This window comes from Chinchilla lanigera, unplaced genomic scaffold (genome assembly GCF_000276665.1).
Source record: "Chinchilla lanigera isolate Chin_1 unplaced genomic scaffold, ChiLan1.0 scaffold00053, whole genome shotgun sequence".
In the NCBI taxonomy this organism is placed as follows: Eukaryota; Metazoa; Chordata; class Mammalia; order Rodentia; family Chinchillidae; genus Chinchilla; species Chinchilla lanigera.
In genome coordinates this window covers 7,193,677-7,208,601 of record NW_004955454.1, presented here as the reverse complement: position 1 = coordinate 7,208,601, position 14,925 = coordinate 7,193,677, and the positions used below count along the sequence as shown (strand labels likewise).

The 14,925-nt window shown below is 38.9% G+C and overlaps 1 protein-coding gene and 1 long non-coding RNA gene across 5 annotated transcripts in view; one reads left to right on the top strand and one right to left on the bottom strand.

Moving 5' to 3' along the window:
* LOC102019357 overlaps positions 1 to 10,750 on the top strand; it is a 37,027-nt gene extending 26,277 nt beyond the window's left edge. For 2 of the 4 annotated variants that reach the window (XR_001236240.1, XR_001236239.1), the window contains exons 4-5: positions 1,594 to 1,666; positions 9,273 to 10,750. This is a non-coding gene — a long non-coding RNA (uncharacterized LOC102019357). The remainder of the gene's footprint in view (positions 1 to 1,593; positions 1,667 to 9,272) is intronic. The other 2 variants (XR_001236241.1, XR_262780.2) reach the window with 1 other exon arrangement.
* A 1,386-nt stretch (positions 10,751 to 12,136) lies between these two features.
* Positions 12,137 to 14,925, bottom strand: part of LOC102019567 (zinc finger protein 85-like) — a 16,140-nt gene continuing 13,351 nt past the window's right edge. Inside the window, exon 4 of the mRNA XM_013520198.1 lies at positions 12,137 to 14,831. Coding sequence (XP_013375652.1) covers positions 13,105 to 14,831 — 1,727 coding nt within the window. The 3' untranslated portion in view covers positions 12,137 to 13,104. The remainder of the gene's footprint in view (positions 14,832 to 14,925) is intronic.

Sequence of the window (14,925 nt, the reverse complement as noted above, 5' to 3'; positions counted from 1 at the left end):
AAAAAAAAAGTGCTGGAACTAAGTCCAGCATACTTCCTGGCTTCTCCTTGCTGCCTATCTCCCGGACAGGATCCATTCATTTACTTGGTTTCTCCTTCTACCAGTGTAATCAGAAATATGCTTCAGCTTGGGCATTTTCCACATTCTAGAGTGTACAGATAGAGGAGTGTCAGGAGCAAGGGGAAAACTTCACAAACCCACATGCCACAAACCTAGTCAAGGATCACAGCAGCTTGAGGCACACAGAAGGGTGCAAACACTAAAAGTTGCAGGGCTGCATACATCAAGGAAAACAACACACCACTGGTATAGAAAGCCCTTCCTGGACCTTGTCACGTTTTAGTGAAGTTTATATTTGTAATCTTATCAGTGCAACCCATGGCAAGAATAAAGACACTAAGGCATACTTGTAGTTGTAAGGAGGCAAGGGTGCCTTAAGTTCCTCTAGAACGGTGGCTAACCTGAACAAAGGCCTTGACTCAGTGCCAAACCCGGGTTTTATTAATTTGTGAAGAGGGGAGTGGCTTGGGGACGAGTGACTGTGAGAGTGGTAGGAAGTATATGAGTGCTATGAGCTGGCCTAGGTAGGAGGCCTGAACTGACCTCTGCAATAGAGACAGAGAGAGAGATATGCAGAAAGAGTAATGTGCATGGCACACACTGGGGCACTACCTAGTGTTTTGGGGTCAGTGCTTCAGTTTTGATGCAGAAGTTTCAAGCCCTGAGAAGTCACAGCCTCTTTTCTTGAGAATCATTCTCAGCTGACAGCATGGCATCTCTCGGCCTAGCTGACACACACTACTTAGAAGCTATACATAGGGGCATCACTGACCTATTGCATTGTTTTAAAGACTACTTACTCATCAGCACCTTGGTAGTCTCATTTGCGTCACTTAAAGATAACTGAGGGGATAAAGACAAGCTTTAGCCAGCTCGCACATATCAATACATGGAAATAGGGCCAGGTTTGGCCAAAGTGGAGACAATTCTTCTTTCAAGGAGTCATCCAAGTGGTCCTCCACACATTGGCTCACCTTCAGCCTTACTCTCACAGCCTCATGTACTTTGAGAAGCTCCTTACCTGAACTTCCAGGCCTTTCATTGAAATCTAGGTGGAAGCCTCCATGATCCCATAGCTCTTGCAATCAGTATGCTTATAAAACTAGCATAATTTGGATGCCAAGGTCTTCTGCCAGCTCCAGCAGTAGCTGGGCCTCCTCAGATCATGACTACAGTGGCTTCTATATTCCTAGACGCTGAGCATGGTGAAATTAATTATAAGGAACAAATTCCATCAATGGCCTTCTTGAGCAAGGGGGCCCAGGGGCTCTCTTCTTGAGTAAAAGGTTGTACTTCTGCACCTTTGACCTTGTGATAGAGGGTGTTGTCCTGATCCTTGAGATGCATTCAAGCCATCTTTTCTATTATCTACTTGGCTTTTTAAAAATGTTAATCTTTTTAATAATCATGATCTTCATTGCCCAACTCTACACACAGGGGCTTCCTTTTAGGCCAGGCTTCACATTTCCCAAATCATTCCCCCCCCCACACACACACACATTCTCTCTCATTATCTCATGATTTTTACTGCAGATGTGCCTAAAAGCAGCCAGAAGTAACCATGCCACCGCCTGAAATTGGATCTCCTTGAAGTTTCTTGCAGAAGGTTAGTACACCACACTTGGTCTCCAGCAAAATCTCAAGACAGAGGTAAAATTAAGACAAACTTTCTGATAGAATGTAACACATGACCTCTAGTCAACTGCCAATGGAGTCCTTGTGTGGTGGATTGACAACTGGTGGTCAAATTGTAACACAGTTGAACTGAACTAGTGTGGTGCTTGCTGGGTTGAGGAGGCCCACCTGAGATTTGTTGCCAGCAGCATAAAGACAGAACTGGACAGGAAGAAGACAGGTTGTTAGGGAAGCTGTTGTGAGGCTGTTGTGAGCTGGTAGAAGCTATTGGGAAGCTATTAGGGAGCTGCTGATTCTCTCGGGCTATTCTGCTGGAGGAAGGACCTTGTCATGCTGGCTTTCCTGATGAGCTTGGTTGTTCTCATCAAAAGGGGAGCTCTGGACCTTGCTGTTGCTGGGAATGGCTACAGGTCACTGAGGGAGCTCTGGTCCTCACTTTGAGCATCACTTTCTGGCTCCAGAGGGGAAGATGGTGCACTGTTCAGTCTCCCTGAGAAGCTTGTTGTGTTGGCTTTTTGAACCCAGCTGTCCTCATTGTTGAAGCTTAGTACCTCATTATTGCTGAGGATGGCTATGGCACTTTTCGGGGAGCTCTGGTTCTTACTTTGAGCATCGCTTCTTGGCTCCAGCACAGAACCCTCAGCCTCCTGGCACAGACTTTCTAGCTTCCACCACTGACCTTGGGGCCTTCCCAATGCAGATCCATGAAATAGGCCTGCATGGGACATTGTCATGGGCTCTTGGCCTCCAGCTAAACTCATGTAGGACATTGTCATGGGATCCAGGCCCTCAGTTGGATTCATTGGGTCTTTAGTGTGTAGACAGATTTGTTGCACTCTTTCTATATGAGTCTTTGGGTGCCTATTATAAAATAATCTTTTTTTTTTTTTTTTGGTTTTTTTCTTCGGTACCAGGAACCGAACTCACAACCTTGCGCTTGCCAGGCAGGCGCTTTGCTGCTGAGCTAAATCCCCAGCCCCCCCCTTTTTTTAAATATAAAATAATCTTATAAATTATGTGTCCTGTATTGTTCCCCTTGCATAACCCCAAACTACACCATCTTGTAATCTCTTGGGACTGGGCTCTACTGTGCACATTTTTATCAGTACTCTGGTCTTCTGAGACCTGAGCACTACCACATATAGTGATATGTGACATCACTAGAAGTTGTGACTGCTCACAACTCTCCAGGGCTTCTCTGGCCAACACCCCTAACTTTCCCAAACCCCTCAAACCAGTTCCAAAGGCTTAGTCACTTGGTCAGATATAATACCTATAGCCCCACTTCTCTGGTGACAAAATCTGGATCAGTCACTTTCCTATCGCTGGGACAAAATACCCAAAACTCACAATGTGGGTTTATTTTGACTTATGGTTTCAGTACCTGATTGACTGGTTCCACGGGAGAACCAGCATGACAGAGGAAGGTGGAGGATAGGTGCTTGCCCCATGACAGCCAGGAAGCAAAGAAGGGAGGAGCTGAGGACAAGGGTCCACCCTTCAGGTACTCTCTGCACCACCTCTAACCAGGCCCCACCTCTGAACAGCGCATTCAGCTACTGGATTCACCAGTGAATAAATTCACTGATGCACAGAGCACCCTCTGTGATCCAGCCACCTTCCAAACATATTGACTTTTGGGAGACATTTTAGTTTTAAGCCACAAGATGGACCTAACAATAATCGAGAAAAGGGAGATAAGGCTCCTCTCTAAGCAAAGCAAGAAGTTATCGATTTGTTGGCATTGACCAATACCGTTTTCATTGCCCAAGGTCATGATTCTAATATTGCCTCTTGTGTGAGACCTGGCACACAAAATGATGGCTAGCTTTTCCTAGGGACTGCCAGCTTGCTGTTGTAGCTGTGGCCATCTTCCTGTGCAAACCTTCTGGCCTTGTGGTTTGGCCTAGGCCTTAGGGTAGCGATGAAGGACTCTAGGCGCTCAGGTTACATGTGCTGGATGTGGGAAGAGGGGAGAAAGTAAAATACCAGCTCTAGTGGGAAATGTGTCAAATTAACCCCGTGCCAGTCTCATATATTTTTTACAGGGCCAACATGTTTATATGCAGAGATGAATACAAATTGGATGAGTTAAGACAGCAAACGGGATAGACAAAAATGAAAACAGATTTATAGCCCTTGATTTCATGAGTTACACCAGGTAACTGCAGGCCGAAGTGAAGTTGGTATTTTTAGCAAAAGCAGCCTTTACATTTCTGAAATGTAACCCAAGCAACTATTGTAATAAACCACGTTTCAGAGATGTTATCTATAGGAAAACTAGGGGAAAAATAATGTACCATCTAATTGTGTGGTCTCTAATATTAACGCCTACTAAAAGCAAGAGAAACTAAAGGGCTTGTTCTTTCTCTCATAACAATTACCTACTTTTCAGTAAACATTCTGCTCATGGTGGGTGTTAAAAAGAGCAAAACCAGATGTGCATGGTGGTGCATTCCTGCAGACTAAGCACTCTGAGAGGGTAAGGCAGCAGGGTCACAAGTTCAAATCCAGCATGGCCAACATAATAGTACCCCCATCTCGAAATAAGCAATGATGTAGCTCACTGGAAGAGCACATCCCTGGGTTCTATCTCAAACACCACATATACAGTAATAAAAGACACAAAAGCAGAAAAATACTAGAGCCTATACCACGCTACAAAAGGTAAAGGCTTATTGCACTTATTAAAGGCTGATTTATCACCTTAACCTTGTGTCCCACCATAGTAGCCTCTGACTTTCCCAAGCCCACTTCTGCCCGCATACTACTCAGGTGTGAGGCTTAATGTCATAGCTTAAAGATGGCCTAATAGAAAATACCTCATCAAAAATTTTCTTGGCCCTAAAAGTTGAGAGCAAAAGCGGTCAGATTACGCAGGCCCTCACAGGCCATTGCAAGGACACTGGCTATCATTGTTAATCTGGAGAGGAGAATCAAATAATTTAAGGGTATTGAACAAACAATATTCTTGTGGAAAAACAACAAAGAAAGAAAACCTAGGTTTTCCAGGAAAGATCATCTTTGTATTGCTACTTGAAGAACCAACTTCCTCATTTATGTTTGGATCTGCACGTGTGCCGCTTACTTTATCTGCTATCAAACTTGATGGGTGGACAATCGTTTTCCTCTATTACCTGCAAAGCTGTGTAATTTACAAAATCATGACCAGATCTGACTTTTCAGAAAAGAGATGTTATATTAGAAAGTCACATGATTCTTGGTGGGGATTCTTCAATTTCCAACTTAATACTGTGTTAAGCAGCAATGAGAAAACACTACAAGAACTCCAGGAAATCCTATCTTAAAAATACTCCTTCTTCACAAAACTTTTAAGAATATTTAGGGAGCACTTTGTCTTTTTTTGGTACTGGGAATTGAACTCAGGACCTTGCGCTTGCTAAACAGGGACTTGTGCCACTGAACTATATTCCCAGCCCCTAGGGAGCACTTTGCAAATTTAGATCTTCCTGTCTCAGCCTCGCAGAGTTCTGGGGTTATAGATGTGCACTGTACTTACCTTAAAATGCCATTTTAAAGAAGTTGGAATATGACATTCATACAAAGCAAGAGCTTGCAAGGTAAAGTATGTAACTGAAGGAACTGAAACATGGTGATTAAGAATTTTGTAAGGATGTTATCCTCATCCACAGACCAAGCTTCTATAGTTCTCTATTACATTCTTACATAAATTAGCAGTGAGCTGGCTCCACAGGATTATCCGTTCTCTGTGGAGAATTTTATTGCCACAAGCGTTAATGTCAAAAGATTGTAAAATAAGAGTTAAAAGAAAGATAAACTCAAAAAAAAAAAAAAAAGGAAGATAAACTCTAGACTATGTAGTGAAGGTCAGAATTCTTACTTTGATCCAGGGTGAAGAAAGTTAAGAAAATTGTTTCTGAATTATTTAAGTTGCTTGAATTACTCAATGAGATATTTTTCAAACACAGTAACACTCGGGTATTGTGCTCTGTTGCTTAGTGGCAGAAACCACTGGCTTGAACCCTCAGTTGGGGGAGCAAGCTAAAAAAGCAAAAAAAAAAACAAAAAAAGCCGTGTCTCACAGTTGAGAACAGTAACGAAAACCCATTAGACTCCAAAATTTATCAAATAATGTTATATACAGAAGGGGCTGGTGGTTTAGCTCAGTGGCACAGTGCCTGCCTGGCAAGCGCAATGTCGTGAGTTTGATTCCCGGTACTGGGGGAAAAAAAAAAAATTAAAAAAAAACCCAAACAATGTTATATACAGATAAAACAGATTATACATTAAATCAGACATAAAATGGAAACCTACAGGACTGAGACCTGTTTCATAAACTCCATTTGCAAAAGCTTATGTAGACTAAACAAATGTCTGCTTTTCAAAGCAATCTAAAAGCAAAAGGACACTACAGAAGGGGAACATTCTGTATTAAATGTATATGCATATGCACTTCAGTCAATAAATAACATCAAGATAATGAAAGAGAAAAATATTTATTTTTACAAAGGAGGGGTCTGGCACAGAACAACTAAATTAATGAGTTAAAAATCAGGTGCAAGAGTATTGTGACCTGGTATTGATATATACAAAGGAAACATAACCACTCCTGTGGTATTAGCTGCAATAAAATAAATACTACAGCAGCACCTGAACCTAATCATTAAACCAAATTATGTGAAGTTCAAGACGTAATGTCTTTCATGTTCTATAAATCTCAATACTCTCAAATAATATTTCCATAGCTTATTAGGAAGTACTTTATAATTCTGATTTCTTATAATACAACTTTCTGGTGCATTCAATGCAATCAACTTCATACCTTCAATTGTGCATTACTGGAAGACTTTCTACACAGAACTGATGCAACATCCAGATGGAATCTCTGTATGGTTTCCTTCTGCATTGGTAATAGAGGACTTATTTCCATTAACAACAGCCATAAGGGTGTCTATACATTCCATGGTTAACTATCAAAAAAGATCTTCTAAATTGAAGCTCATAAATTCATAGTCAAAAGTTGTCCATGGCAATAAGATGCTGTGGTGAATAGAATGGAGAGAATGCTCCAGCATACTGGCGAAAAGTATTTTTTAAAAAAATCTCAACTATCATAACAAAGGAAAAAAACAAAAATGGGAAACAAGAAACAAACTCAAACAGGCAGGCACATCAGGAACAGAGTAATAATAGTTAGGATGGTCCACATACTTCAGGAGAGATTGGCCAGCCACCTGCCCCGGGACAGGGGGCTGACTTACCTGACTTCTCTCTGCTTCTTCAGGGAAGCAAGGCTGTTTCAACAAATCAAACATTTCTCTTGAGAATTTAAAGTGGTATTACTATAACCTCTTTACACACTTCCATACCCAGAGGAAGAATGACACTGTGACAGTAAAAACTGCCCTGCCTGGCTTTCATTATAATTGAGACTCAAATATAACGAGCTTCCTACATGGAGACCAAAAATGTCAGTTTTTCCTTTCTGGGTTTTAGGTTCTCCCCTGCCATGAACAAGTTTCTGCAAAAGAACTAGAAATAGAGGTTACAGTTAGGTGTCCCTTTCAAACCATGTGCACCAAGCCCTGCTTGTCACAAGCCCTTGGAAAGGACTAAACTCAACTGTCCTAAATGTAGCTGTAACACCTTGTGCTTAATTCTGGAGTCACTCCACACTTAAGCGGAGCAGGCAAACAAAACATTCATGCTTCCTCTCACACCAACAGACAAAATCTGTGGGGATTACAGAGGTGATAGAATTTTTTACAGCTGTCGTGTGATATAAATTAGAAACCTGGACGGGGGCTGAAAGTAACATCTCTCCACTTCTCTGTATATGTAAGTCACTTGGTATTCCAGGCTCAGACTAAGGAGTTTCGATTTTCTGGTTTTGAGGAATGCTCGTAAACTGGCATCTTTAACCAGTTCCCTAAACCCATTATCAGTAGTACTAAGCTAGAGAAAAAAGTCAGCACAGCAACTTACAACCAAAAATCCTATGACAAAACAGATCAGTCACTACAGTGAAATGTGGGGCTGGGGTTATAGCTCAGTGGCACAAGCACCTGCCTGGCAAGCACAAGGTCCTGAGTTTGATTCCCAGTACAAAAAAAAACAAAAAACAAAAAAACAAACTATATTGAAATGTGACATTTGCTGGCCTTTTAAAGTTTACAGATGGCTAGAGATGGCAGTTATGTCTGAGAAACTCTAAATATGTGAAACATATTCACTAATGCAATATTTACTGAGCATGCATCTTTGCAACAAGAAACCCGAATCTGTATAATACACAAGTTGTGTATAAGTAATCTCATAATTATTAGATATTAATGCTCATTTTTCAAATTCTTTTTCCCTAGCACTGAAAATTTGCCTAGAGTAAAAACAATGAATTGGATACATAAAGAAAGGGCCTATAAGTAGTGCAGATGGATTTTGTATTATTGAGGTTATATTTTATATTTTTGAAACTACCAGAGCAGCTCCTGGGTCTGGAGAAATGCTGGGGCAGCTGTACAGGTCTAGGATATAACAAGACAGAAATTAAGGCACTAGCATATTCAGAATGTTGCCCCCACTTGTCTGCTTCTGGATTTGTGAGAATTATGAATACTAATTTGAAGTGGGAGAAGCACTGATAAAAGTCCGAGCTGGTGTATTTTATGCGGGGTTCCAAAGTGAAGGATGAGATCTGGACAAGGCCTCCGTTTGAGCAGAGTGAACTCTCGACTTCTGCTATTCTTCACAACACTGCAGTATTACGTCTTTCTTAAGGAAGCACAAGAGATTCTCCAAGAGTCTATGTAACTTTAATTCTTTTTGTGTATTTTTATTTTTTTGGTACTGGGAATTGAACTCAGGACCTGAGGCTTGCCAGGCAAGCACTTAGGCTGCTGAGCTGTATCCCCAGCCCCTTTTTGTCTATTTGATAACATTAAAAAAACAAGTCACCATAAGCTCTACATGTACACCTCATTCCTCCTACCGTCCACATGATGCTGAATTCAATAACGAATTCATTTCATGTAGTATGAAATACACTGGTGGCAGGACCCATGCCTTTTGTTTCCTGGAACAAGAAATGAAGTGACTGTTTTATCTGTCTGACTCTCCAGATCCCCACATTACTCTCAAGAAACAGTAAACCACATGAACACATATGGACACTAACCAGGGAGATTCCTTGCATGGAGACACTCTATAGATGGCTCACCCCCTCCACAAAGCCACAAAGATGATTATAAGTTTGCCAGCATAATAGCTCAAGACTTCCAGGTGCTCATGAGAGCACCTCCAGGAATCCTGGGCTGATGCCCAAGTAGTTAACCAGGCAGATTTCAGCTGAGCTTTTGCTGTCGGAATTGGGAACAAACTTGTTGCTTGTGCATCCACTCTTACATCCTGGTTTGTCTCCCTGATCAGCTAACTCTGGGGTACAAAGATAACACTGAGTAATCTTAACAGGCAATGAATGTACTTATAATTACTAGGAATGTGTGGGTTCCAGTAAACTGGTATAGTTTATGAATCACTTTCATTTGATGCTGGGTGAAGACACAATATAGTGTCACTGACTTTTGTTCTACTTACAGATGTGGCATTACCAGGAACCACACAGCTGCAGCAGGTCAACAGACAAAACTGGATACAACCCAGCCCAAAGACAGCTTCTGGCTTCAGAAAGAAAATGCTGATCTTTTACTATTAAGCGATTTCCCTGATTTTTTTTTTTGGGGGGGTATTGTTGTTGTAAACCCCTAGTACAAAATTGTGTGATGGCTTTGGATCCCAGGCAGAGGCCAAGTACCATATTCATTATGTCTGTATATATTACTCTGTATTTTCATTGCTACACACAAGAGGAAACAAGACACTTGCTCCCATGCACACTATTTTACGGATTACTGCAAACTCCTACACTTTGAAAGAAGAGTTTGAAACTGCAGATTTAGGCCACTGAAGAGATGTGAAATCACCAGGTTCCTGCTGAACATTTATCTTTTTAGAAAGAGGACGCTGAAGTCAAGAATCTCAGGCCAAATAAATGGATTTGACATTGTTTTGTTGGGTTTCTGGGTCATAGGATCTCTGAATCAGTTTCAAATTGAAGACATCAGGTCCATTAAAAAACAGGGTTTGATTACAGCTGATTGTAATCCTCTCAGGTTCTTTCAGTGCAACAGTTCAACCTGTGATCTACAACAGAAAACAAATGTCCTTCTACAGGCAGATTTGGGAGAAGGGGAACTCTGAGCCCCAGTCGTGGAATGGGAGCTGGAAGCCCAGGAAGGAATTTGGTAGACACCTGCCAAAGGCTTCCTTAATATGAAGACTAGTTGGTAACTTTTATGTTTATGTTGGTTTGTTAATGATGGACAACTGCATTTAAAAATACATTCCTCTTACCTCTTTTTTTAAATCAGGCAAGATTACCTGAATAAATCACACATGTGTCTTAAGAATTTACTTCAATGTTATCCACACAAACCCTTCACTTACTACCTCCTCCATACAAACAGGCTGATTAACTTCATAATACAATAAAGATTTTTACCAGAGTTGAGGTTTAAGAACAATGGATTTCCTTGTTTTGGAGACCAAAATGCGAGTTTCTCCTCTCATGCTTTTGAGTGCTGTCTCCTGCCAAAAACACCAATTTCTGCTACAAAAATGGAAACAGGCTGTAGTTGCATGCCCCTTTCAAACTATGCACATCAGACTCTGTTTGCTACCAGCTTTTGGAATGAAGGCTGAACTCAATCCTTATAATGTACCCGGATGATGAGAACTGTGACAAAGAACTGCAATTTTAGATTTTCTCGAAAGGCCTCACTAGTATTAAGAGTCTTAAAGTAAATACTTGGTGGAAAGCAACAAAATAGTTATGAAAGAGTAAATATGAAGACATAAAGTATAATCTGAGGAAGCATACAATGGGGAGCTTTACTCTAGCTACATAATTCACTCATCCTAATAGCATTACTAGCAATGTCAGGATATAAAAAAATTCAATGACAAAATAAAAACTAAGTAATCCAATTTAAAAATTGTCAAAATATATAGACAGGCATTTCTCAAAAGAAAACAGCAATGTTCAAAACACACAAAAATTGCTCAATATTACAAATCATTAGAAAAATGTACATGAAAACCCTAATTACATATAATATAAGTGTAGATAGCATGGCTACGATCAAAAAGGCCAAAGATGAAAAACTGTTGATGACGGAGAAAGGGGATCTGTTACATGCTGGCTGTGGTATGCAAATTAGCAGAGCAATTACACAAGACAGTATGGCATTTCCTCACATGTTCTTGCTTCATATCAGGGAAAAAGCATCGAGGGTGAAGAAATGTAAATTCTGCAATGTGGAGTGTGGACACCTATTCTGAGGCTGCATAAATGAATTCAGAAATCAATGACATTCTGCATATGATCAGGAAATGAAAAAAAATTCCTCTTAAATTCTTTTTTTTTTTATTTGTCTTTTTGAGATAGGGTCTCACTATGCAGTTCAGGTGGGCCTTGAGCTCATCTTATAGTCAGGGCTGGTCTTGAACTCTCAATGATCCTCCTGCCTCAGCCCCCTGAGAGCTGGGATTACAGGCATGCACCACCATGCCCAGCCTTAAATTCAGAAAGTATCACTTGTGTAGCCTTAGAATAGGTATCTTTTCACATATAGAACTAATACCATTTATTCACATTGGACATTTCCTTCTCTTAGACAAATCAATAAACTCATAATAACATTAATAATTTTCTAATTGTGGAGAATCTTTATATACCCTGTTCTGCTCTTTTTTTTTCCATACAAATGTTGAAACTCCATGAATTATGAAGCCACCCCAATTTTCACGGGAACAAATTATCTCAGTAAGTTCATTAAGTTGTACAGTGTCACTTATCAAATTGAAAGGAGTACATTGAAAAAGACTCAAAAGTATTCTCTTTGAGACAGAATAAGTGGAGTTACACCAATGAAATAAAAATTAATAGGTTCACTGAGAAATTAATTTTCAAGTTAACTTCTGAATACCATTAGACATTACAAAATCATTCTTAAAATTCCTGAACAGGACAAAAAAGTATTTCACCAAGTAAATTATACTAGGCATGCTACAAGTACCAGTCAAGTAAAACATAGCATTCGGAATAAATGAGTTCAGTGTAAACAACATAGGTTTTTTGTAATATGTGTTTTTTGGTTCTGTAATAAAATATCAACTGTTTGGAATAATCTCCTGTATCAGCACTTCCCTTTTCAATAGACAAAGAAACACACATTCACACCAACAATTAGTATTTCTATAGTTCTCTTACATGTAAAGTTTATCATTAGATTGTAATGTTTATACATTTCAGTTAATGTAAATGAATACCAAAGTTTCTCTATGCTTTATAGTTTAAAAAGGTGGTATGTGGAAATCAATTATAAAATATTATAAACTGTAATTCAGGTTAAAAAAATCTAGGGCTTTCTATTATACTCTTTAGCCATTACAGTTTCCCAGTAATTACAAAGTATGAGAAATAAATAAAAATATAACTTACAGAAATAAGCCCAGCTGTTATCCCATTACATTAGGGCACTGAGGCAGGAGGAGCAAAATTCCAGCCTTGGCAACTGAGCAATTTAGTGAAATCCAGCCTCCAAAATAAAGGTTTGCAAAAGCAAAAGCAATTCATTGCAAAAGCTCTGGGTTCAATCCCCAGCACCACAAATAAATAAATAAATAAACTCAAAGTATTTTAAAAGTTTACTGTATATTCTTTGGAAAAAAATGTTTAAAACTTGTCAGCAGTCATATTCCACTGATACAATGATCTATTTGAGAGTTGTTCTTCATCTAGTTTTCAAAAGTGAAGCTATTTAAAAACCATAGATTCATTTAAATTTATATACCTTCCAGAAGGCATTACCTACATAATTTTCTAACAGTGATGAGAATTTATTTATTTCTACCATATCAACTAATGATATCAACTAATGATGTCTAGTAAATTTTCAGCAAATTAGTTCATGCCATGTTTCATGTATTTATAATATTTCTCTCCAGTAATAATCATCTTACATATATTATAATCATACAGACAAGTTTTGCAGATTTCTATACGTTTGTAAAAATTTTTTCCAATTAAAACATTTAGTTTCTGAGTTGCATATTTTTTGCAGTTTTCCAAATTCTCAGCATATATATCGTTTACAATTTAAACTGTGTCATGCTGAATAAGGATTAAATTCCCATTAAAGGCCTTGCCACATTCTTTAAATTTCTAGGGTTCTCTATAGTTTAATTCTCTGTTGAGTAAGGTTTGTGCAATTACTAAAGTCTTCTTTATATTTCTAAGTCTTCCATGCAGTATGTACCATCTAGTGTTGAGTAAGGTTTGAGCCATAGATAAAGGCTCACATTCTTTCATCAGCAGTGTTTCTCTCTTTCATGAATCTTCTGATGTCGAGTAAGGTGAGAACAACTGTTAAAGGCTTTGCCACATTCTTTACATTTGTAGGGCTTCTCTCCAGTGTGAATTCTCTGGTGTTGAGTAAGGCTTGAACAATTATTAAAGGCTTTGCCACAATGTATGCATTTGTAGGGGTTCTCTCCTGTGTGAATTCTCTGGTGTTGAAAAAGTTTTGACTTTTCATTAAAGGCTTTGCCACATTCTTTACATTTGTATGGTTTCTCCCCACTATGGACTCTCTGGTGCCGAGTAAGGTGTGAAAAATATTTAAAAACTTTTCCGCACTCCTTACATTTGTAGGGCTTCTCACCCATTTGCATTCTCTGATGCTTTGTAAGATTTGGACAGTTATTAAAGGCTCTGCCATATTCTTTACATTTGTATACTTTCTCTTGATTATGATTTCTTTGATGTCGATTAAGGTCAGAACGAAAGTTAAAGGCTTTGCCACAATCCTGGCACTTGTAAGGTTTTTCTCCAGTATGAATTCTATGATGTATGGAAAGGCTTGAGAAAGTATTAAAGGCTCTGCCACATTCTTCACATATGTAAGTGTTCTCTCTACTATGAATTCTCTGATGCTGATTGAGGGTTGAGCAATGGGTAAACGTTCTCCCACATTCTTTACATTTGTACGGCTTCTCACCAGTATGAATTCTTTGATGTTGAGTAAGATTTGAACCATGTCTAAAAGCTTTGCCACATTCTTCACAACTGTAGGGTTTCTCACCAGTATGAATTCTCAGATGTCGAGTAAGGTGTGAACAACAATTGAAGGCTTTGCCACATTCTTCACATTTGTATGGCTTCTCTCCAGTATGAATTTTTTGATGTCGAGTAAGGTGTGAACAACACTTAAAAGCTTTGCCACATTCTTCACATTTAAATGGCTTCTCTCCATTATGACTTGTCCGATGCTGAGTAAGGTCTGAGCGATTATTAAAGGCATTGCCACATTCTCTACATTTGTAAGGGTTCTCTCCACTGTGAATTCTCTTATGTAGAGTAAGGTTTGAAGAACATTTGAAAGCTTTGCCACATTCCATACATTTATAGATGTCTATAACTGGGGTTTGATTATGCAATAATGGATGGGTAAATAACTTCCCATACTTATGAAAATTGTATAACTTGGTATAGGGAAGACCTTTTTGTTGATTGCACAATAACAAACTTTTCATAAATGAACTAAATTGATTAAATTTAGGATTTTGTTCTTCATTTTTAAATTTATTGTTTACTAAAACAAATGCCTGAAAATTCAATCCAATCCTACATTTAAAATTTTTCAAGTGATCAAGTGAAGCATGGACTGGTCTCATTTTTAGATTTCCCAAATTTCCTTTGAGGGAAAAGGCATGTTTCAAAATTTGATGTGAATGTTTACTTACAAAAACACACGGGTCTTTTAAAGCAGCAGGCATAAATTCTGGTGCATTTGGAGATACTGTGTGTTGTTGATCTCTGCTGGCGGTAAACTCTTTGCTCTCTTTAGTTGTCACAAATTTGTTACATCCACTGTAACTTGCATTCTGACCTTCATACTCATCTACACTTTCCCATTCTTTTTTTAAGTGTAAGTTGTCATGGCCACATATACTATATATCCCCTTCGTCATAGTTTGGAATGAATGTTTTATATCATGTTCGGATGAAACATCTTGGGCAAAGTGAGAAGACACAGCTGAAAGAAAACCAGAATAACAAATTATGCCACAAATGAGGCTCAGGTACATAGTTTATAAATCTGATGTATTTTAAAAAAACATTTTTTTTTT